The following is a 24,044-nucleotide window of genomic DNA, read 5'->3' on the forward strand; positions in this document are numbered from 1 at the left end:
AGTTTAGCCCCAACTCAACCCATCCCATCCCAGTTTAACCCCATTATGACCTGGCCCAGTTAGATCCAGCTTTGGCCCAGGTAGGCCCAGCCCAGGCCTTAACCCAACCCAGTTGGGTCCCAGTCCAACCCATCCCAGTTTGGTACCAGTCCAATCCGTTCCATCCCAGTTTGGTCCCAGTCCAACAGGCCCCATCCCAGTTTGGTCCCAGTCCAATCCGTTCCATCCCAGTTTAGTCCCAGTCCAACCCACCCCATCCCAGTTTGGTCCCAGTCCAATCCGTCCCATCCCAGTTTGGTCCCAGTCCAATCCGTTCCATCCCAGTTTAGTCCCAGTCCAACCCGTTCCATTCCAGTTTGGTCCCAGTCCAACCCTCCCCATTCCAGTTTGGTCCCAGTCCAACCCGTTCCATCCCAGTTTGGTCAAGTCCAACCCGTCTTAACCCAGTTTGGTCCCAGTCCAACCCATCCCAACCCAGTTTGGTCCCAGTCCAACCCGTTCCATCCCAGTTTGGTCCCAGTCCAACCCTCCCCATCCCAGTTTGGTCCCAGTCCAACGCGTTCCATCCCAGTTTGGTCCCAGTCCAACCCATCCCAACCCAGTTTGGTCCCAGTCCAACCCCTCCCAACCCAGTATGGTCCCAATCCAACCCATCCCAACCCAGTTTGGTCCCAGTCCAACCCGTTCCATCCCAGTTTGGTCCCAGTCCAACCCTCCCCATCCCAGTTTGGTCCCAGTCCAACCCCTCCCAACCCAGTTTGGTCCCAGTCCAACCCATCCCAACCCAGTTTGGTCCCAGTCCAACCCGTTCCATCCCAGTTTGGTCCCAGTCCAACCCGTTCCATCCCAGTTTGGTCCCAGTCCAACCCATCCCAACCCAGTTTGGTCCCAGTCCAACCCATCCCATCCCAGTTTGGTCCCAGTCCAACCCTTCCTAACACAGTTTGGTCCCAGTCCAACCCATCCCAACCCAGTTTGGTCCCAGTCCAACCCGTTCCAACCCAGTTTGGTCCCAGTCCAACCCGTCCCAACCCAGTTTGGTCCCAGTCCAACCCATCCCATCCCAGTTTGGTCCCAGTCCAACCCATCCCAACCCAGTTTGGTCCCAGTCCAACCCTCACCATCCCAGTTTGGTCCCAGTCCAACCCACCCCATCCCAATTCGGCCTTGTTGAGACCCGACCTGCTTTGGCCCCAGCCCAGTTAGGCCCTGGTCGGGGCTCACTTTCACTCTGCCCCCCCTCCCCTCCCCTCCCCCACCCCCGGGCAGCTCCTGAAGCCGCTCATGGAGAAGCGTCGCCGCGACCGCATGAACCGCAGCCTCGACCGGCTCCGGCTGCTGCTGCTGGCGGCCACCCGCGACCAGGTGAGGCCCCGGCGCGGCTATCGCGGCCCTGTCACCAGTGTCACGACTCTCGTGGCCCTGTCACGACTATCGCGGCCCTGTCACCGCTATCGCGGCCCTGTCACGACTATAGTGGCCCTGTCACCGCTATCGCGGCCCTGTCACCACTATCACAGCCCTGTCACGACTATCGTGGCCCTGTCACCGCTATCGTGGCCCTGTCACCGCTATCACGGCCCTGTCACGACTATCGCGGCCCTGTCACGACTATCATGGCCCTGTCACCACTATCGCGGCCCTGTCACGACTATCGTGGCCCTGTCACGACTATCGTGGCCCTGTCACAGCTATCACGGCCCTGTCACCGCTATCATGGCCCTGTCACTGCTATCGCGGCCCTGTCACGACTATCGTGGCCCTGTCACGACTATCACGGCCCTGTCACCACTATCGCGGCCCTGTCACGCTCTGTCACCACTCCCAGTTCTATCGCAGCTCTGTCGTGGGACTATCGTGGCTCTTCACAGCTTTATTGTGACCATCGCGGCTCTATCGCGACTTTCTGGGCTCTATAATGGCTCGACTGTGACTCCCACAGCTCTGTCACGACACTATCGTGACTATCACAACACTATCGTGACTATCACGACATTATCGTGACTATCACGGCTCTGTCGTGGCTTTATCTTGACCTCGCAGCTCTCACAGCTCTATAACGACCGTCAGGGCGCCGCTGGGTTCCGCCGAGGCCCTCTCGTGTCACTGTCGTGGTTATTATGACTGTCACGACAGCCGTGGCTCTGTCGTGACTCCCACAGCTCCCGCTGAGCTCTAGCGTGACGATCAGGGCTCTGCCGTTCCCGTCACACCCTTTGTCACGACGCTGTGGTGGCTCGGTCACAACGATTTGCTCTCTGTCGTGACTCTGTCGTGACTCTGTCGTGACACTCGGGGTTTTGTCACGATTATCCATCGCGATTATCCCGGTGCCTCCTGCCCACCAGGGATATGTCGGGACGTTCTTGGGGCGCTATCGGGGGGCTCTGTCGTGGCGCTATCGGGGCACTATTGGGTGCTGTCGGGGAACTGTCGGGGTGCAACGTGGGGGCACGATTGGGTCACTCTTGGTGGTCTGTCAGGACACTGTCGTGACACTATGGGGGTGCCACTATGGGGGAGCTCTATCGTGGCACTATCATGACACTATTGTGACGCTATTGGGGAGCTCTATTGTGACACTGTTGTGACACTATTGTGACACTATCGTGACGCTGTGGGGGAGCTCTATCATGGCACTATCGTGACACTATTGGGGAGCTCTATTGTGACACTATTGTGGTACTATCGTGACACTATCGTGATACTGTTGGGGAGCTCTATTGTGACACTTGTGACACTATTGTGACACTATTGTGATGCTATTGGGGAGCTCTATCGTGACACTATCGTGACACTGTCGTGACACTGTTGTGACACTATTGTGACACTATTGGGGAGCGCTATCGTGACACTATCATGGCACTATTGTGACACTCTCAGGGCACTCTCGGGCCCCCCCGGGGCTCGCTCACGGCTCTCTCCGGGTGCTGTCGGGGGCCCTACGGTGGTTCTGTCATGACACCGTGGCCGCCACCGCCCCCTCCCTGCCCCCCATTGTCACGGTTCGTGTGACAAGTGTGTGTGTCCCCCCCCTCCCCTCCCCCACCCCGTCTCTCTCTCTCTCCCCTCCCCCCACCCCCCCTAGCGCCTCCGGAACCCCAAGGTGGAGAAGGCCGAGATCCTGCAGAAAACGGTGCAGTTCCTGCGGGCGCAGCCCCTCTCAGGTCCGTGCCTCAGTTTCCCCCCCCACCCCCAGGACCCCCACCCCTGCCCCACAGCCAGCCGGGGGGACGCCATGTTGTGGCTGCTACGGGGCTGCGTGGGGGGAGGCGTGGGGGGGGGCAGAGGTGGTCACCATGTTTCTCTTCGGCACAGAGCCCTCGGGGACGGAGGAGCTGTTCCTGCGGCGCTACCGCAGCGGCTACCGGGAGTGCCTGGTCCGTGCCGCTCGCTTCCTCCAGGCCATCCCAGCGGAGCCTCCCTGTCCCGGCCAGGGCCCCACGGCCGTCTGCCCCCTGCCGCTCACCACCGGCCCCGCTGACAACCCCGGGCCCCCCGGTCGCCATGGACTGCCCGTGCCGCGGGTGGGGCCCGGCTGCGCTGGTTACCACGGTTACGGGCCTGGTTACCACAACTTCGGGCCTGCTCCAGGGCCTAGTCTGGGGCCTACTCACAGGCCTGACTGCGGCCTTGGTTACCGCCCCGGTGATGGCCCTGGTTGCCCCAGTGATGGTCCTGGTTGCCCCAACGATGGCCCCTGTTGCCCTGATGATGGCCCCGGTTGCCCTGGCGACAGGTCCAGGTGTCCTGGTTACCACGGTTACGGGCCTGGTTTGGGGCCTACTTTTGGGCCTACTTTCGGGCCTACTTTCGGGCCTAGTTGGGGTCCCAGCCTGGGGCCCCAGCACGGCCCCAGTCACGGCCCCAGCGGCCACGAGGACTCTCGGCGGTGCTGCGCCAAGGAGGAGGCACCCAGGGAGGGTGAGGGGCTGCCGGGGCCACCCCACCATGTCTGGAGACCCTGGCCCTGAGCCGCAGGGCACCCAGGGGTGGGGAGGGGGGCAGCTCTGCATCCCCCACTTGCTCACTGGGAGGATGGGGGGGACTGGGAGGATGGGGGGGAACTGGTACACTGGGAAGAAGGCCCTTTTGGAGTACTGGGAGGACAGCAGTAAACTGGTATGCTGGGAGGAGGCTAGGTTTTTAACTGGTATACTGGCAGTTTTCACTGGTATACTGGGAGGAAGGTGGGTTTTGGACTGGTATGCTATGAGGATAGTGGTTAGTGATTTGTATACTGGGAATTTTATTTTTTTTAAACTGGCATACTGGGAAGACAGGGGTTCTTAACTGGTATACTGGGAGCAAGACTGCTTTTTCACTGCTATACTGGGAGAATGCTTTTTAACTGGTGTGCTGGGAGGAAGGCCCCTTTGCACTGGTGTGCTGGGAGAACAGAGTTTTTTCACTGGTATACTGGGAGGACTGAGCTTCATTACTGGTATACTGGGAGGATGTGAAAGTTTGAACTGGTATACTGGAAGGAAGGCATGTTTTCACTGGTGCACTGGGAGGACAAGGATCTATTACTGGGGGAGGATGCAAGGGTTTTACTGGTACACTGGGAGGACAGGGTTTTCTTTTTCACTAGTATACCAGAAATACGTTTCTTAACAGGTATACTGGGGGGACAGGTGGTTTTAACTGGTATACTGGGAAGAAGGGGACTTTTCCTTAGTGTACTGGGAGGATGGGAGTTTTTAACTGGTATACTGGGAGGAAGGTGGGTTTTTCACTGGCATACTGGGAAGATGAGGGACTTCCCCAGCTTCAGAGCTACCCCTGTTTTACCCCAGACCTGGTGTTAATCCAGTTTTCCCAGAGTTGGTCGATGGCCTTCAAATTGAGGGTTTCTGCCCCAAAACACAGCCCCAGGTCCTGGAGGCCCAGGAGGGGGGGACCCTTCCTCTATCCTCCCTTGGGGTGGAATTTGAGTCCTGGCCAGAAATTGGGAGGACTGGGAATGGCTCTGGGAGGCATTGTATGGGGAACTTGAAGCTCCTGGGGCTGGTTTTGGGGTGAAAGGGTGGTGTTTTGGGGGTCTGTTAACACTTTCTTCCCAGTACAGGTGGAGCCTTGGCGACCCAGCCAGCCCCAGATCCTAAACTGGGGGGGTCAAAAGGGGGTGGGAAGAGGGGTGGGGGGGAAAATATCTTTTTTTATTATAACCTTTTTTTTTTTTTCCCTTTCCTGTATTTGATTTGTGTCCCCTTCCCCCTTTTTTCCTGTATTTCTGGGGGAAAAAAAAATATAATTCAAATACAGAATGTGTTGTGTCCTGGTATTGCCTGGCTGCTTCTGGCATCGGTGGGGGCGTGAGGGCTGTGAGACACTGGGGAACCCCCACCCAGGCACCAGCCCTATGGGGGGGGGGGGTCTGTAGGGAGATAACGTAGCCATGAGATAGAAATTAGCTCGAAAAAACCATTATTTCATGGAATAGTTGAGGTTGGATGGCACCTCTCGAGGTCATCTGGTCCAACCCCCAGCTAGAGCCGGTGGCCCAGGATTGCGCCCAGAGGGCTTCTGAGTATCTCCAGGGTGGGAGCCTCCACAGCCTCTCCGGGCAACCTGTGCCGGCACTTGGCCACTCTCACCCTTCACAAGGTGTTTCCTGATGATCAGAAGGAACCTCCCGTGTCCCAGTTTGTGCCCGTTGCCTCTGGTCTTGGCACTGGGCACCGCTGAGAAGAGCCTGGCTCCATCTCTGTGCTCATTGCAGGGGCGTTGGCCTAGATGACCCTCAGAGGTCCCTTCCAACCCAACCCATTCCATGATCTTCTGTACGGCCTCTGCACGAAGTCCAGCAGAGCACATCTCCTCCCTTGCTCAGGAGGAGCGTTGTCCACCAGGAACCTCCTGGATTAGAATCGCAGAGTCATTTAGGTGGGAAAAGACCCTTAAGGTCATTGAGTCCACCCTAAACTTAACACTGTCCACCACTAACCCATGTCCCCCGAGCACCACATCTACACGTCTTTTCAACACCTCCAGGGACAGTGACTCCACCACTCCCCAGGCAGCCTGTTCCAGTGCCTGGCAACCTTTTCCGTGAAAAAATTTTTCCTAATATCCAATCGAAACCTCCCCTGGTGCAACTTGAGGCCATTTCCTCTCATCCTTGTTACTTGGGAAAAGAGACCGACCCCCACCTCGCTCCAACCTCCTCTCAGGTGGTTGTAGAGAACAACAAGGTCTCCTCTGAGCCTCCTTTTCTCCAGGCTAAACGCCCCCAGTTCCCTCAGCTGCTCCTCACGGGGTTTGTTCTCCAGATCCTTCACCAGCTTCATCGCTCTTCTTTGGACACTCGATGTCAGGCTGGTTGAAGTTCCCCGTGAGGACCAGGGCCTGTGACTGTGAGGCTGCTCCTCTCTGTCTGTAGAGGGCCTCAGCCGCTTGTTCATCCTGGCCTGTAGCGACACCCGCTACAGTGTCCCCGTCACCGGTTCTTGCTTTCATCCCAACCCAGGAGGTCTCAGCTGGCTCCTCGTCCATCTCCATGGAAAAGCTCCACACACTCCACAAAGGGGCAACTCTTCTGCCCCTTCTGAAGGAGCTCGTGTCCCTCCATTGCAACACCCCGGTCGCGGGAGCCGACCCACCCCGACTCCGTCAGCCCCACGAGGTCGCAGACCTGCAGCGGGGGGCAGGTTTCCGACTCATCACGTTTATTCCCCACGCCGCCCCCCGTTTACAGTCACCGTCTCCGCTGTCAGCTACGAGCCACAGGTCCAGGACATTTTCTTGTCGGACGCTTTTCACATTCACCAACGTCCCTAATGCTATTTCATTCCGGTTTGAAAAAAATAAACCAATCAGTCCGTAGATTTTGGTCACGTCGCGTTGTCAACCATATTTTGATGCGTCCAAGGTGTGAGCAGTCACAGAGAAAATACACAAATACACCTTTTTTTTTTTTTTTTTTTCCCCCAAGCGATTATTTTTTTTTTTTGGTAGCTGAAAGGGGAGATAATAAATTTTTGGCAATAGGTAAAATCCAGCTTTTGGGAGACATATTGTCTACCTCAAAAAATAACAGTTATTAATGTGCAGACATAAGCAACTGCTCTACCTCGATGATTGTGGTTCAAACTATCATGAAACTTGTTCCTCCAGCACCCGACCCCACCTCAGTTTCTGTTTATACTTTCACTGGCAATAAAAGAGATTTTTTTTTTTTTTTCTTACGCGTGGTAATATAACATTCATGTTACATTCACGTCAGGTCCTCGTGAGACCTTGAGGCGCATCTGCTCAGCTTCCGAGGTCTCCAACAGCTCTTTACAGCTTCATGACAAGTCACTCCTGTGTTTACACGGGGAGCTGCAAAATTTCTTCCTCCTTTGACCCAGCGACGATTTGGGAACGCGGCCGTTGCGATGACTATCGTGGCTGGAACTCTGACTAACAAAAAAACCATAAATAACACCAAGATTCAGTTTCGGACCATGGTCTTTCTCTCTGCAGTGCTTCACACCTGGCCCAAAAAGGGCTATTTTGACCCATTTTTAAGCGTGCAGGCAGGTGAAGGTCTGCCCAGGTACCAGCACATGGAGTTTAAGCCACGTCTACAGCGTCTTGGGTCTCCTACGGGTACTTTGGATTTTAAACACGTTTATTGCTTTTCCATGGGAACGCAATTGTTTGGTTGAGATTATTTCAGGGCTTGGCTCGCAAACACAATCGAAATTTCTTGGTGTAAATTGTTATATAATGAAAACTCCTGATTTTTGAGACTGGGCTCACGGTGAGATAAACCTTCTTCAGGCTGCCCGCTACGAGACCCGTTGGTTGGGGTTCTGCCAAGCCCTGTGGGCTTCTGTTTACTCGAGCGGCAAATAAACAACAAAAAAGTAAAAATAAAGGGGAAAAGGGATGGCCTGAAGGTTGTCGGCAGGATACTTCAGTAATTCAGCAAGTGAGAACATACGGTAGCTTCTGCTTGTGGGTCAACGTGTTCTTTGCGCAAGGAGGAGTCCTGGTCTCCAACCTCTGCGTCAGGACTCTCTGCACGTTCCGCTTTTAGCATAAAAATAGAAAAATAACCCCTAAAACACCTGCCCTGGCGTCCAGGGGAGCCGGAAGGGTGGAGGTGCAGGAATTGTTGCTCTTTTCCTTTTTCTGTTTTTTGGGAGTTTCTGAACGAGTCTTTTCCATATGAACTGACTTTCGGAATGTGGTTTTTAAAAATTTTTAAAAATTCTTTTCCTTTTCCCCCCCCTGAATGCCTGAGGTAGGTGTTTCATCCTTTTGTTGTGGCAGAGGCAGATTTTAGGGATGGGCACATCATTGCTAGAGGCTGATTTTTGTTTGAGGGTGGAGTTTGATCTGGGCAGCTTCCAGGAACCTTCGTTGAGTTGGGACCAATTTTCTTACTTTCATGGATTTGCCAGAATTCCCTTGTCTTCAAGTGACTGATGGGCTCTTAACATAACTGGCCCTTAATTCCTGCGAATCGAACCGAGACAAAAGCAAACACACCTGATTTTATAACATCTCAACTTGTTTTTACAGCGTGGTGGGTTGGCCCAGGTGCCCACCAGAGCTGCTCTACCACCCCCCTCCTCAGCTGGGCAGGGGAGAGAAAATAGAACGAAAGGCTCGTGGGGGGAGGTAAGGACAGGGGGATCCAATTACCCCTTTTACCACAATTACCGTGGGCAAAACAGGCTTGACTTGGGGACATTAGTTTAATTTATTACCAATCAAATCAGAGTAGGGTAATGAGAAATACAACCACATCTTACAATCACCTTCCCCCCACCCCTCCCTTCTTCCTGGGCTCAGCTTTGCTCCTGATTTGTCTACCGCCTCCCCCTCAGCGGTGCGGGGGGGGCAGGGGATGGGGGTTGCTGTCAGTTCATCACCCATTTTTTTCTGCTGGTCCTTCCTCCTCAGGGGGAGGACTCCTCACACTCCTCCCCGCTCCGGCGTGTTATATGTTGAGAAACCGAGACCAAAAGTTTCCAACCCAATCAGAATTTATTATAATTTCAGCAAGCAAAGTTAGTGAGCAAAAATCAGCGCTGGGCAGCCGGGGAGTCTCCGCTCCATCAACGGCGGCCCTCTTCCCTTTTTACAGTCCCTTTTTATATACAGTCTTCCCGGTTGACGTAGTTTCTTTCGATATGTTCTGCGCATGTTCGTTTTGCTACTAGGGGGTCGCAGGGATGGAGGTTCTCAATCTTCCTTATTCGATCCTCTCAATATCTGGGTGGAGACTTGACCTGTGGGGGCTGATTAAGCAAGCCTAACGGCGTCTGGGTGGAGACCAGACCTGTGGGGGCTGATTAAGCAGGCCTAACGGCATCTGGGTGGAGACCAGACCTGTGGGGGCTGATTAAGCAGGCCTAACGGCATCTGGGTGGAGACCAGACCTGTGGGGGCTGATTAAGCAGGCCTAACGGTATCTGGGTGGAGACCAGACCTGTGGGGGCTGATTAAGCAGGCCAAACGACATCTGGGTGGAGACCAGACCTGTGGGGGCTGATTAAGCAGGCCTAACGGTATCTGGGTCTCACCCACCAAGAGGCCCCCAGCATATCCTGCCAAGCAAACAAGCACTTTATCCTGCTGACATTTTAGTGAACAAACCCACCCAATCTATCACACGGCGTAGGGTCCCTCCCAAGGGAGACAGTCCTCCACACACTTCTCCCACACGTGGGTCCTTCCCACAGGGCTGCAGCTCTTCACAAACTGCTCCAGCAGTGGGGTCCACAGCTCCTGCCAGGATCCTCCTCCAGCATGGGCTTCCCACGGGGTCACAACCCCCTTTGGGCACCCACCTGCTCTAGCGTGGCGTCCTCCACAGGCTGCAGGTGGAGATCTGCTCCACCATGGACCTCCATGGGCTGCACAGCCTCACCACGGTCTTCATCATGGGTTGCTCTGGTGCCTGGAGCACCTCCTCCCCCTCATTTTTCACCAATTTTGGTGTCTGCAGAGTTGTTCCTCTCACATATTCTCACTCCTTTGTGCCGCTATTGTTCTGCCCATCGTTTTCCTCCCCCTCTTCTTAAATAACGTTATCCCAGAGGCGCTACCACCACTCATGGCCTCGGCCAGCGGCGGGTCCATCTTGGAGCCGCTGGCATCGGCTCTACGGGACATGGAGGAAAGTTCGAGCAGCTTCTCACAGAAGCCACCACCCCTGTAGCCCCTCCGGTGACCAAAACCCGGCCACGCAAACCCTGACATTTTCATTCCTGCAATTCAAAGTTGTGTCACGACTCGCGGAAAAATCGTGATAAATCCGTGACAGCAGGAAGGTGAATTGAGGGCCGTGCCTGTGTCTCGTGAGGGAGGGCTCTGTGGAATCAGCAAAACAAAGCTGTAAATCCTTAAAAAAAAAAAAAAAGCCCAGCTAGGCTGGAGGCGTGCGGCTGCCGTTGGCGTAGCTCGTTAGCAAATGATGCGCCCGGCTGATAACGGGACGGAATAAAACCTGGATTCACAGCCGAGCGCAACAGCTGAAAGAGGAAGGAAAAAGAGCCATAAGGTACGTCGTTTAATTTACTGGATACCTGTTTTTCTAGAAATTTTTGCTTGTCTGCTGCCTATTTGCCTGGCGGTCGAATAAACCAAACATCCTTGTTTTTATCATCCGGATACTTGGGCATGAAAGAACGGAAAATTGAACGTTACGGTTGGTTGGGATGGGGGCTGAGGGCATTAAAAACATTAATAATAATAATAATACTATAACAAATACAGTTTTAACAACTATTATTGATAATTATCATTATTATTTCAGTTTTCCCCCCAAATGAATGTTAGTCCTTTGGGGTCCTGGTCAATATTCGGTCAATATAAAAGGGAATCGCGGAGCGGCAGAGATACTCTATTGTTTAGGGCTTAAAATGAATTTTTTTCAGTTTTTTGGGCTGCTGGGGCACGAGAGGTGAAGAGGTGCAACAGGCTTAAGTTGGTTTTTTTTTATGCGCATGCTTTTCTCCTTTACAAATAACTAGCTTAACCTGTTAATTTATTTTTTTTTTAGAGAAATTGACATCCTTTTGTACAACAGGAGTTTTTGTGTGTTTGCAAAAATAAAACTTGCAAAACCAAAACGTGCAAATTCGTTCAGTTTTAGTTCTGGAGTTTTGGTAAAATAGAAAAAAAAAAAAATCACTATAATTAGAGTTGGATGAAAATGATGTTTTGTGCGTATTTAAGAGGAGTTTTCAGGGAGGAAAAGAAATCGCCCAGTGGTGAATCACGACATTGTCCGTGTGAGTTGAATTATTCTGAACACGAGAACGATTGCGCTTGGCCCTTACAGCAACGCGTGCGTGAGGGGATGTGGTTTGAGATTGGAATAATTTCTAGAGTTTTCCAAAACTGCTATTTTTGTTTTCCTTCTATAACTGCGTTCGTCTGGGTGTAGATGGAAAAGAAGAAATTCAGCAAATTGGAAATTTTATTAATCGTCCTCTTCTGTTTGGTGGTGGCCGTTGCCTGTGTTCTCATCGGGGTTTTAGCGACGAGCGAAACCGTGTCCAAAACCACCCGTAAGTGCTGATTTCTGCTGGTGAATCGGGAAAAAAGTCCCCATCTTGAACTTTTTGGATCTCTTTGAAAGATTATGTGTAATAGAGTATGTTAAAATATATCGGAATGTAATATGAAATATGTAATAGATGATATAAAATACATATACAACGTGTAATTTATAATTTATAATATGAATGATAATTTATAATATAAATTATAAATGATAATTTATATTGTAAATTATAAATTATCATTTATAATATAAATTATAATTTATAACATAAATTATAATTTATAACGATATTTTATATATCATTTATAATGATATTTATAATAATGAAATTCATGTTATAAATTATAATTTATATACAAATAGATTAAAATGTATATAAAATATAATAGATATTTTAGATATAATAAAAGAGATTTTAGATATAACAAAATCTCTATAATAAATAGAGATTTTAGATATAATAAAAATCAAAACAATTCTTTTATAATCTGCAGAAATTGCGCACTGCCCCAGGATCTAGTGGGGAATTATTTCCATGCTCACTGCGATCAGAATCTTCAAGAACGTGGAAAATCACCAACCCCCCGCCCCCCCTCCCCGCACCGAACGAGAATAAACATTTTTCTTCTGCCCTTTGCAAAATTTATGACGGGACTTGCTGTTTTTTCATTTTATTGTTTTATCGTTTTATCATTTACTGCCCTTTTATCATTAACCAAAGGTGAACTGGAGTCACGTGCCCATAACAGGGATGATGCTGAACTGCAGGAATAAACGGGGTGACGCGTAATTAAAGGCAAATTTTATTCCCCCCTAAACCTCAATTTCCTTTTGCTTCATTTTCTAAAAAAAGACGGAGGGAGACAAGGCCTGGCTGTCCAGAGACAAAACGATAAACCTGACATATTTTTGCTGTTTCAGTCCATCAGAAATCCCTTGTCTTAGAGACACCCCCTCTAAAAACCTGGAAAAATGGCATTTTTCTGTCTTTCTCTGGAACAGTTGCACAGAATTGTGTAAAAGGGGCGAGTCAGCGGAGGCTGAGGCTGTTGGAAGTGACGTTTGTGGTTGGAAACTCTTGAGAGGGCGAGATACAACTTGGGAAAATCGTTAAAAGGACATTTAATAATTGTCATGATAGTAGAAGTAGCAGCAGCAGTAATATTAATGCTAATAGTAATAATAATTTTAATTTAAATTATTGAGATTAACCCCTTCGTTTCTCTGCCTCACAGAATTCTCCCCCAGCTGCCCCAGCGTCGGAACAGCCGAGCGGATCGACTGCATCCCGGACCAAGTAGCCACCAAGGTCTGAAAACACGAGAAAAAGAAGCAAAAATAAGAAAGTTTTCTAGCCTAACACCTATGGAACATATCACTCCCATTTCATAACAAAAGAAATTACGTTGTTTATGCCAGAGCAGATTTTTTTAACCATTTTTGAACTGGCAAATGCCTGAATATTTTTTGGTGATGTGCAGCCACGGATAATAACCGATTTCACCAATTTCAGCCCATTACCAAGTTGCGTTTTTCTCCTTGAGGGAGCACTTGGAGCAGCGACAAAGTCAGTCCTACTGATTTAAATTTAAATCGGGAACAAAATTGTGCCAACACCGACCAATTTGGAAATATCTCCACTTTGCCAAAACTGCCTTTTTTTTTGGGTTTTAAAATAAAAATTAATCCACTGTGACACGTAAGATTTTCAGGCTGTGATATTGCAACATTTTCTGAGGCAAATTGGGTCTCCGTCGCTTTCTCACGTTGGTGCCGTCTCGATGACAGAGCACAGAATTAAGAAAACGAGGTGAATTATCTCAGTTTTCCAGCAAAACCCACTGTCGTAATGTCATAAAATAATATTTAACACCATTTGGCTGCTAAAGCCGTAATTAAAGGTCAAAATGACGGCAGAGCCCTCGTTTCCGTGGGAGACGGCACGTAGCGCCGGAGCAGACTTGCAGATCATTTTAATCTTTAATTAATATCTCGGAGCCGGCTGTGCCCCAAGTGACTGACATTAAATATTAACTTATTGTTAAATATTAATATTTAAAAGTATTAAATATTGCTGAATTTGAGGATAAAAGCAGAGAAGCAACACGGCCATCCCTTATTGCGGGAAATCTTGCCGCGTGTGTCGTAGATTCCGTTTATCTATTTATTTATTTATGTCTTTCTTTATGCCCTTTTTCATTTATTTATTCTTTATTTTTTTGCGTCACCCATAAGGTTTACCTGTTTTTTTTTAGACGGTGGAGCAGAGCGGGGGCGCAAAGCGAACGAGCTGAAAACCCTCAATTTCCATCGTGAAGGGTTGATTTTTTGAGTTCATTTCAATAATAAGGAATAACGAAGGTGGTTTTACGGCGCCTTTTTTAACTGTGACGTGGTAAAAGCTCTTTGAGAAATTGACAATTAATTTAAATTATGTGTAAACTCGTTTGTCTGATGGGAAGTCTCGCTTTCCTCATGCGCGCAAAATACATGTAAAAATCCAGGAAACGAGTGTGTATAACTAGAATTATCAAAAATACTTATTTATTAACCGTGTGTGGGATGGAGCGAGTTGCTATTCATTAACCGCTCGCTGCCAACGAGGGCGAGGTTTAACAAGGCAAGAAAACGCCCTGAAAAACGCCCCCCTGGTGGCCGGGACACGTCCCCTGGGGATTTCCTGACCAATGGGTCCATTTCTGAGGGTTTATGTCAAATAACGGAGCGGTTACACGCGCAGCCGCCCCCGTCCCTGGGGCAGAGTTCAGGAGTTACGGCTTAAGCCGCGGTAAAACCTCCGCCTGCGCCTGCCTGAGCCTGGGCCGGGGCTCCTGGTGCCGGTCTCTGTCGGGGGGTTTATGGCCCCGGGGCGGGCGGCGGGTGTGAATGTTTATTTACACGAAGGAAATGGCTTTGAGAATGACGCAGATGAACGTCTGGGTGGACTCTGCTCCTCCCTGGTGCTGGGCGTGAACGTTATAGACTATAAAATGTGTATTATAAAAGTTTTTTTAAAAAATATATCTACTGTGTTTATATAGAGAAGTATATCTATAAAAAGTATTTAGAAACAAATATACCGTACCACATATAATATAATACAGAACAACACAATATTATATAGTATATATTTTATATATATTAAAAAAATGTAAAGTATAGCTAAATAAATAATTTTTTAGGTCGACTGCTCCTTTCGCAGAGCTGGGCGTGAAGGATCCCGTCTCTAAAATATATGTACCGTAAAAGTTTTATATATATGTGTATAGAAAAAGTATTTATATAGGAGTGTAGGGGTTTTTATGTATAAAGTACATAAAATTAATATGCCATATATAATATAATATAAGACATAACAATACAACATGAAATATATAACATTACATATATAATTTATGCATAGAAATCTTTATATATAAAGAAATAATTTTCCAGGTGACTCTGCTCCTTTCTTGGTGCTGGACGTGCAAGATACCTCCTATAAAATATATATACTACTACGAAATTTTTTTATAAATATATATTTATGTGTGCGTGATGCTTCCTGAAAGTGCAAAGTCATGAATAGTCATGAGGGTTATTTAAAGCCTCATTTAAATATTCTCATTTGAATAATTTTATTTAGATAGTCCTTCCTCTAGGAAGAAGAAAGAGTAATTGGAAGATGGCAAAGCACCTTAGAAAACTGGAAAAAGGGAATCTTAGCCAACTAGGCCCTGGGTCACCTCTGATACCGAAGAGTAATTCTTTATTAATTAGTCCTTACGGTCGTTAAGGATTTAAAGAGCCGGGTTCAGTAGACGGAGCTGGGTTTATCTTTACAGACCCACGTCCTGGGTTGGGCTGAGGCCGTTCACGGGCGCAGCCCTTTGCTCCCCGCGACGTTCCCCGCGTATCACTGTGACGCTTTGACCCTGGGAATGATTTATTTCATTAACGGCAGAAAAAAAAAAAAAAAATTAAATTGATTTATGACCCAAATCTTCCCTTCAGCAGCAGAACGCGTTTAAAAAGTGGGTGAATATTTGATTTCTAACCGCAGCGTGAAGGCGGCCGCTCCGTTGGGCTGGAGGGGTCGGTGTCGCCACACCCAGAGTCGCGTTTTAACCGATGGATAGAGCCGCTTGTTTTGGGGGATTTTTTGTTGTTTATTAAAAAAAAAAAAGGTGTTTTTTCTCCATTTGTGGCTCTGCAGAACTCGCCCGCACGTTTCTGCTGTTGGGTTGACATGAGCGATGCCGGGGGGCTGATGCACCCAGCGGAGATGCCCGTGCGACACGAAGGAGCCCGCGGCGTTGTCTCTGTGCTCAAATTATTGTGTTTTTCACTGTTTTAAGAGCAAACCCAACCCTCGCTTTTATACATCCTCAGCGCATCACCTTTTCTTCACCCTTTTTGTGGCTCTCACAGCCACAAATTGGTATTCTTTGATTATATGTTCAATATAATTCAATCATAATATCAATTCAATGGTATCCAATAATTTCTTTAATGGATTTGCGTCACTCGTGGCTTTAAGAAAGAACAAAATTCCAGAATCCTCATTTTTTTCAGAACTAATAAGCAATATTTCACATCGAATCCCCCAAACAACTTGTCCGTGCTCTTTGCCACAAACGGACCCAAGAGATCGTCCAGTGGCGGAGTCGAGCTGGTGGCAAACACCTGAGAGGGTTTGCTGTTGGGTGCAGTTTGTGACGGGATTTATTTGCCTGAAAATCTCCTTTTTTGGGCCAGAGCCTCTGCGTCCTCCGCGGCTGCTGCTGGAGCCCCCAGAGCGACACCAACGTGCCGTGGTGCTTCTTCTCCTCCAACCACGGGTACCGCGTGGACGGTGGGCTGCGAGCGACTCCGGAGGGTGAGTTGACACCGAAGCGCCCAGAACTAAATGCGTGCAGATTGCCACTGCAATATAATTAATGATTTTATTTTATTTTATTTTATTTTATTTTATTTTATTTTATTTTATTTTATTTTATTTTATTTTATTTTATTTTATTTTATTTTATTTTATTTTTATTTTGTTTTATTTTGTTTTATTTTACTCCTATTCTATTCTATTCTATTCTACTTTATTTTATTTTTCGTTATTTTATGTTATTTTATGTTATTTTAGTTAATTTTACTATTTTATTTTATTTTATTTTATTTTATTTTTTATTTTAATTTATTTTATGATTTTATTTTAATTTATGTTATTTTATGATTTTATTTTGTTTTATTTTATTTTGTTTTGTTTTATTTTGTTTTGTTTTATTTTGTTTTGTTTTGTTTTATTTTGTTTTGTTTTATTTTGTTTTGTTTTATTTTACTCTATTCTATTCTAGTCTATTTTATTTTTCTTTATTTTATGTTATTTTATGTTATTTTACAATTTTATTTTATTTTAGTTAATTTTACTATTTTATTTTATTTTATTTTATTTTATGATTTTATTTTAATTTATGTTATTTTATGATTTTATTTTATTTTATTTTATTTTATTTTGTTTTGTTTTATTTTATTTTATTTTATTTTATTTTATTTTATTTTATTTTATTTTATTTTATTTTATTATTTTATTTTATTTTATTTTATTTTGTTTTATTTTGTTTTATTTTATTTTGTTTTATTTTGTTTTGTTTTATTTTGTTTTGTTTTATTTTGTTTTGTTTTATTTTACTCTATTCTATTCTAGTCTATTTTATTTTTCTTTATTTTATGTTATTTTATGATTTTATTTTATTTTATGTTATTTTACAATTTTATTTTATTTTAGTTAATTTTACTATTTTATTTTATTTTATTTTATTTTATTTTATTTTATTTTATTTTATTTTATTTTATTTTATTTTATTTTATTTTATTTTATTTTCTGCAGTGCATGTAGGGATAGGACGGGGGGTGATGGCTTTAACCTGACAGAGGGCAGATGTAGGTCAGATCTAAGGCAGAAATTCTCCCCTGTGAGGGTGGTGAGGCCCTGGCACAGGTTGCCCAGAGAAGCTGTGGCTGCCCCCTCCCTGGAAGGGTTCAAGGCCAGGTTGGACGGGGCTTTGGGCAACCTGGGCTAGTGGAAGGTGTCCCTGCCCGGGGCAGGGGGTGGCACTGGGTGGGCTGTGAGGTCCCTTCCCACCCAAACCCCAATCAGAGATTCCACAATTCTGTGATCTCACTCCCCCACCCGAAGGGTTCCAGGCCACGCTGACGCGTCTGCCCTCACCTTCGCTTTTCGGGAGCGACGTCGCCACCGTCCTCCTCACGGCGCAGCACCAGACGCGGAGTCGCTTTCGCTTCAAGGTGAGATTTTTCGCTTCGTTCTCGGCGGGATTCGGGCCTGGCTGGAGCGCGAGGGAGATGCTGGGGGGTTACAAAGGCACATTAATTCCCTTTCTCGCCCTGTGACTCCCACCAAAACACAACCTGCCACTTCCAACGGAAAATTTTGACCAGGAGGGTCTTTTTTGTACCCAGAGGAGCAAAGGTTTACAGGATTTGTGTGTGAAAAATGGCAAATCTCTTTAAAAAGATCAGCTTTTACTTTCTTCCTTCCCCCCACTGCCCGTCTGTGGAAAACGGTTTTGCACCAAATACGTTTATTTACGGGTGTCTCATGACTGTTCCAGCGGAAAGCTTTAAGGCTTCCAAAGCGCTTTGCATTTTACGGAAAATACGGTGCTCAGTGCATAATAAATATGCCAAAATCTGTGGATTGGGGGCTGGACAGGACTTCTGTTGTCTGGCGTTTTTTTTTAATTTGGTGGGTTTTGTTTTGTTTTGTGAGTTTTGGGTCTGGTTTGCTTTTAAAATATTTTTATTTTTAATTTTTAAACCCTTTTTATTTCTTTTTTTTCCTCTGTTTTTTTGTTTGTTTGTTTGTTTGTTTTTGTTGTTGTTTTTTGTTTGGTTTTTGGTTTTTGGGTTTTGGTTTTTTTTTTTCCCCCCAAATTTTAAAATTTTCTTGGGGCTGGAGTGTGTTTGCCACGTGTTTTCCTGCCAGAAATCTGGAAGTCAGGCAGGGTTTGGCTCCATGTAGAAAGACTGAAGACGAGATGCTGAAGAAGGGCCGGGCGATGCCTACAAACACGGTCCTGCAGAATTCTGCCTCCTGCGTATTTCCAAAGCGAAAAATACCCTCAGATCAAGCAATAATGGGAAATTCTCTCATTACTGCCCAAATAAAGAGGCTGAATAGGTTTGCGCAGTCTGGATTTTGCCGTTTATTGATGTTGGCCTCTTGTGACGCTGTTTTGGAAACAGGGGGGGATTTTTGGCCAAATGAAATTGGGATGGTTGGGCTGGGAAGTGTTAAAACGACACGTTAATTTCTAAATTACTTATTTTGTTCTTTAAACATTTGTTTTTCTTTAATCCTACGTAGATCACTGACCCTAAAACACAAAGATTTGAAGTCCCTCATGAGCATGTGAGACCTTTCAGTGGTCCGGCAGCCTCCGACTTAAAATATAAAGTTGATGTCCAGCAAAACCCCTTTGGCATCAAGGTGACCAGAGCAAGCAACGGACGAGTTTTGTGAGTAAATTTTGGGCTTTTTATCCATAAAATCGTGTTGCCATCTGTTTTCTCAGAAGGTCTGTGTTGCTTTGGGTGTCTTCTGAACTGATTCTGAACTGATTCTTCTCTTCTTTTGGTGGATAAAAAGCATGAGAAGACTCTTTCTGCATAAAATTTGGGAGATGGGGAGGTCTAACGCACCGGGTTTGGCTTTTTCCACGTTGGTTCCGTGCCCTCTTCTCCCCATAATCCCAGGGAGAATTGACGAATTGTGCCATCGATTCATCAATAACGATCAGTCTGGCCCAACGTCACCTTTTTACTTCATTTATCACATTTTATTTATGATGCTCCTCAAGTTCTCAACCCCCCAAAACCAGGTGGTGTTTCAGGTGTGTGATAGGAGACTGTTTAGTACCAACCAGGGCTAAGCTGGTCCTTGAAAACCGCAAGTAAAATATTCAAACTGCTTCTATACTGAGGGATTTTAATCCCTTTGTTTTCTAAAAAAAACCCCAGAACTAGAGAAAGCAAAGCTGGACCAACAGCCTTGCACCGAGACCCAGTGAAAGGCGGAAGCCTCAGGGGTAAATATTTATTAAATCAATTAAAAAGTGATTACTTAGCCGACCACTAGCAGAGTCAGATTGCTATCAACTCTTTAATTAATTAGGATTTATATTTTTTCTTGTTATTATTTGCTTTCTTAAAAGCCTCTCTAAAGGCTGATTTACCGTTAGCGAGCGTGTGACAGATGGAGGGTGCTCAGGACCGGTTCAGTCGGCACGTGGAGGGGAGAATAATTTAATTCGGTTGGACCCGTTTGAAAGAGCTCTAGAAGATCGTTTAAATTTTCCTTAGGTTTTGATTTAATTTGGAAGAAAAAACGTTGGGGTGCTTGAAACATGGTTTTGGACGTTGCTTAAATTTTCCTTAGGCTTTTATTTAATTTGGAAAAAAAATAAAGTTGTGTTTTATGGTTTCAATAAAAAACCCTCCAATGACTAAATTTTTATTAAAAACAGTATTTTTGCTGCAGTATGCAACGTGGCTGGTTTTGTCAAATTATATTTGATAAAATTATCAGCGGCACATGATGCAAACGTTTTCTCAAATAACGGCTTGGGGTTTTTTTTGGGGGGGTTCAGTGATACTAATGGATCCGACCTTCAGCACCAAAACTTTTCTGCGCCGTTTCGTGGTTCCGCCAGGTTCGACACCACCGTCGGCCCGTTGCTGTACGCGGAGCAGTTCCTGCAGCTCTCCATCAAGCTCCCCAGCAGCAACATCTACGGGGTGGGCGAGCACGTCCACAAGCGATACCAGCACGACGTCAACTGGAAAACCTGGCCCATCTTCAACAGGGACACGGCCCCTTCCGGAGTAAGCACTTGTTTTATTCCGATTTTCTTCATTTCAGGTAAATTCTGGAATCTGGCCATAGTTGGCACATTAACAATATCCCCTGAGGTTTTATTTCCTTGCCAAGTGTCACAAAATGTGAGATACCACCGAATAAATTCCTGTTGAGTAGCATTTTGTAAATATTTGGGTTGAATTTCTTGGGTTTTGCTGCGAATCAGCTGATGAACATCCATACCTGACAGGCGTGGCGTTTTTGCCTTTTTTTTTTTTTTTTTTCCCTGCTCATGCGCTGCTGTGTGCAAAATTCGGTAAATGCAGCGTTTTCCCTTCCGCGGCATCGAATCTCAGGAAATAGCGCAGAGTTGCCCTTAGCAGCTGTTGCTTGGCAAAGCAAAACAAGTCTGCCAGCAATTATTTTGTTTCTACATTTTCTGCCTTTTTTTGAGGTGATTTCGAGGGCGTCTGGTTTCCAAAACCTGTAAAAGCGTATTCTTCCATCTGCAGCGAGATGTTTTATCCTGAATCCGTGATTTTTTGACGCTATATCACTGCATTAACTCACAAAGTTTGTGATTTAAATCAGTCATTAGTATTTATACTTTTTTTTTTTTTTTTGCTTATTGCTTTTTTTGACTTGGATTCCCACACACAACGTTTTTTTGGGGGCACTTTGGGGGAAAATAGTCAAATGTTATTGCTGTGCTTATTGATAGATTTTGGGCTTGATGAGAAAAAGGAAAGATTTGGTAGAGTGTGTAAGTGCTTTACAAGGTAATGTTGCAAAAAATCCCCAATAAAAAACATTAAATTTCTGGTGTATAATCAACAACAGGGAGCAAGAAAAATAACGTAGATCCTGAAAGAAGAAATAATAAGTATATTTTTACATTTTATTTGAGTCTCTAAACCAGCTTATTTATAACGACAGCATCTCAAACGCAATTTAAAATTGTTTTTCATTGTTTGAGATAATAATAATGAGATCAAACGAGTATTACGTGGAGATTGTTTAATGCGGCACCAACCCTTACGCTGGATTTAGAGTAAGTCCTGAAGGCTCTGGCTGAAATAGGGGTGACACGGAGAGGGTTTGGGGAGAAGCTCGGTTTGCAGTTAATTAATGTTTTAGAAGAAAAAAATGTTTCAAAATTTTGAGACATTGTCTGTGGGCTGATAACACCTACTTTGATTTTTGAACCGAAAACTGGGATTTGCCTCATTATCAACGAAACTTATTGGAGAAAATCTCTCCTTTATTTTCTTTCCATCCTTGCTAGAGATGCAATTTATAATCTCCATCTCTGAAATAATGGGTCCATGGAGGTTCTTATCCAAACAGCGCAAATTTGGGGTAGATTTCCCAAAGTTGTGCTTTCAACTAAAGACATTCCCATAAAAGAGAGAAATAAAAACAATGAGGTTAGTATCGGCAATTTTATTTATTGCTGTTTGTTTCCTTTTGACAAGTTTAACCTCAGATGTGATACATTTTTGAGATGCCCCAGGGTGTATATAGTTCTTGTTGGGTTGTTTTTTTTTTTTTTGGTTTTTTTTTTTTGTTTTTTTTTTTTGTGGTTTTTTTTTGTTTTGTTTTGCTTTTTGGGTTTTTTTGGGGGTTTTTTTTGTTTTTGTTTGGTTTTTTTTTTTAATCAGCTTTTCTGTTTTCCTTTAAGAACATGGATAACTTATACGGCGCTCAGACTTTCTTCTTGTGTTTGGAAGACAACACCGGAGCCTCTCTTGGCGTTTTCTTGATGAATAGCAATGCCATGGGTAAGGATGTCTTCTCCATAAATACTGCAAAATTTTTTAAATATACTATTTAAATGATCTGCAAAGCCATGGGTAAGAATGCCTTCTCCATAGCTCCTAAGTATTGCAAAATAAATATATACATTTATAAATGATCCGCAGGGCTACTGCACAGCGATCCCGCTGAGATGATGCAGATTTTTACAAAAAATACAGTCACATGTCAAATTTTGAAGAAATTTGTCTTAAAATCTGTGACTGCAGCCATTTTCCCAAGCGTTTACGTGTTTCCTACACAAGCAGCACTAAGGTCGTGTCGCGAGATGAGTGTCATACACCTTGGGCGAGTCGTCGGGCACGTTCAGGGACGTTTCTGTACGAGATATTAAAATCTGAGCTTAAATTTGAACTGAGCAGCCCTTGTAAATACGGGCCCTTAATTCCCCTTAGATAAGCGTGTCCATAGTTGGATGCTTAACAAATATTCAAACATCTTGAGACTGAAAATTTAATGAGAGGTTGTGCCATCAGAGTTCTCTTTCTGGACTGTAAAGGAATGTGAATATGGACTTTTTTAGGAAAAAAAAAAAAAAGCTGAAAACTTCCACCTTCGTTACAAGCTCCAGTTAACGGTTTTGGGCTTCCTTGAATATTTTTGTTTGATGTTTTCTCCTGACCAATTTTTCTATCTTTCGTATTGGCATCACAGTTATTTAAGATTTAGTAACATCCCAAATCGAATTTGTGCATTTTTCGCATGCAGAGTTTGCCGTGCAGCCGGCGCCGGCTTGTCACTTACAAGAACAATTGGGGGAATTCTTGATTTTTACATCTTCTTGGGAGACACCACCGAGCAAGTGGTGCAGGAGTACGTGAAGGTACGTTGGTGAAACCCCGAGCCAAAGGGAGTGGATCCTCCATCCTTGGAGACACTCGAGGCATGAGGACAACCCCGGGCAAAGGGCTCTTGCTCGTTCTGCCTTGACCAAGGGTGATCTTTGAGTAGATGATCTCCAACATCCATCACCCTGTTGGTGATCTTGAGAAATTACGCACTGAACGCTTTTTTTAAACTTTTCTTTTCTCCCCCTCTGTTTCCGTGACTCTTCACTATTTTATCAATCCAGAATTATAACTCCAGGTTTGCCCCTAACCTGTGTGGTTTTATAGTAACATGGTTTATGGTGATGGAGTGTCTATACCTCTATTGAGGTATATGGCAACTAATTCCCATTTGTATTTTTGGGGGCCAAATCCATGTTTCAATAACTTCTTATGGAAAGGATAAGTAAGTTTTTAAACAGCATTAAATTGAGTTCTTTAGTAACTTAAATATTTACATCCTCTCTTCTCTTTCTCTTCTCTTCTCTTCTCTTCTCTTCTCTTCTCTTCTCTTCTCTTCTCTTCTCTTCTCTCTTCTCTTCTCTTCTCTTCTCTTCTCTTCTCTTTCTCTTCTCTTCTCTTCTCTTCTCTTCTCTTCTCTTCTCTTCTCTTCTGCTTCTCTTCTCTTCTCTTCTCTTTCTCTTCTCTTCTCTTCTCTTCTCTTCTCTTCTCTTCTCTTCTCTTCTCTCTCTTCTCTTCTCTTCTCTTCTCTCTCTCTCTCCTCTCCTCTCCTCTCCTCTCCTCTCCTCTCCTCTCCTCTCCTCTCCTCTCCTCTCCTCTCCTCTCCTCCCTCTCTCCTCTCCTCTCCTCTCCTCTCCTCTCCTCTCCTCTCCTCTCCTCTCCTCTCCTCTCCTCTCCTCTCCTCTCCTCTCCTCTCCTCTCTCTCCTCTCCTCTCCTCTCCTCTTCCTCTCCTCCCTCTCCTCTCCTCTCCTCTCCTCTCCTCTCCTCTCCTCTCCTCTCCTCTCCTCTCCTCTCCTCTCTCTCCTCTCTCTCCTCCTCTCCTCTTTTTATGCAGTTTCCTCATTTCTATGCAGTTTA

The 24,044-nt window shown here is 45.7% G+C and overlaps 1 protein-coding gene across 1 annotated transcript in view; it reads left to right on the forward strand.

Moving 5' to 3' along the window:
* The first annotated feature begins 10,381 nt into the window (after positions 1–10,381).
* LOC141916954 (maltase-glucoamylase-like) overlaps positions 10,382–24,044 on the forward strand; it is a 53,752-nt gene continuing 40,089 nt past the window's right edge. The window contains 10 exon segments of the mRNA XM_074809955.1: positions 10,382–10,504; positions 11,393–11,516; positions 12,748–12,821; positions 16,250–16,370; positions 17,682–17,791; positions 18,873–19,024; positions 20,218–20,389; positions 22,045–22,144; positions 22,887–22,915; positions 22,918–23,096. Of these exon segments, the coding sequence (XP_074666056.1) occupies positions 11,393–11,516; positions 12,748–12,821; positions 16,250–16,370; positions 17,682–17,791; positions 18,873–19,024; positions 20,218–20,389; positions 22,045–22,144; positions 22,887–22,915; positions 22,918–23,096 (1,061 nt within the window). The 5' untranslated portion in view covers positions 10,382–10,504.

The sequence above is a fragment of the Strix aluco genome, chromosome 32 (genome assembly GCF_031877795.1).
Source record: "Strix aluco isolate bStrAlu1 chromosome 32, bStrAlu1.hap1, whole genome shotgun sequence".
Taxonomy (NCBI): domain Eukaryota; kingdom Metazoa; phylum Chordata; class Aves; order Strigiformes; family Strigidae; genus Strix; species Strix aluco.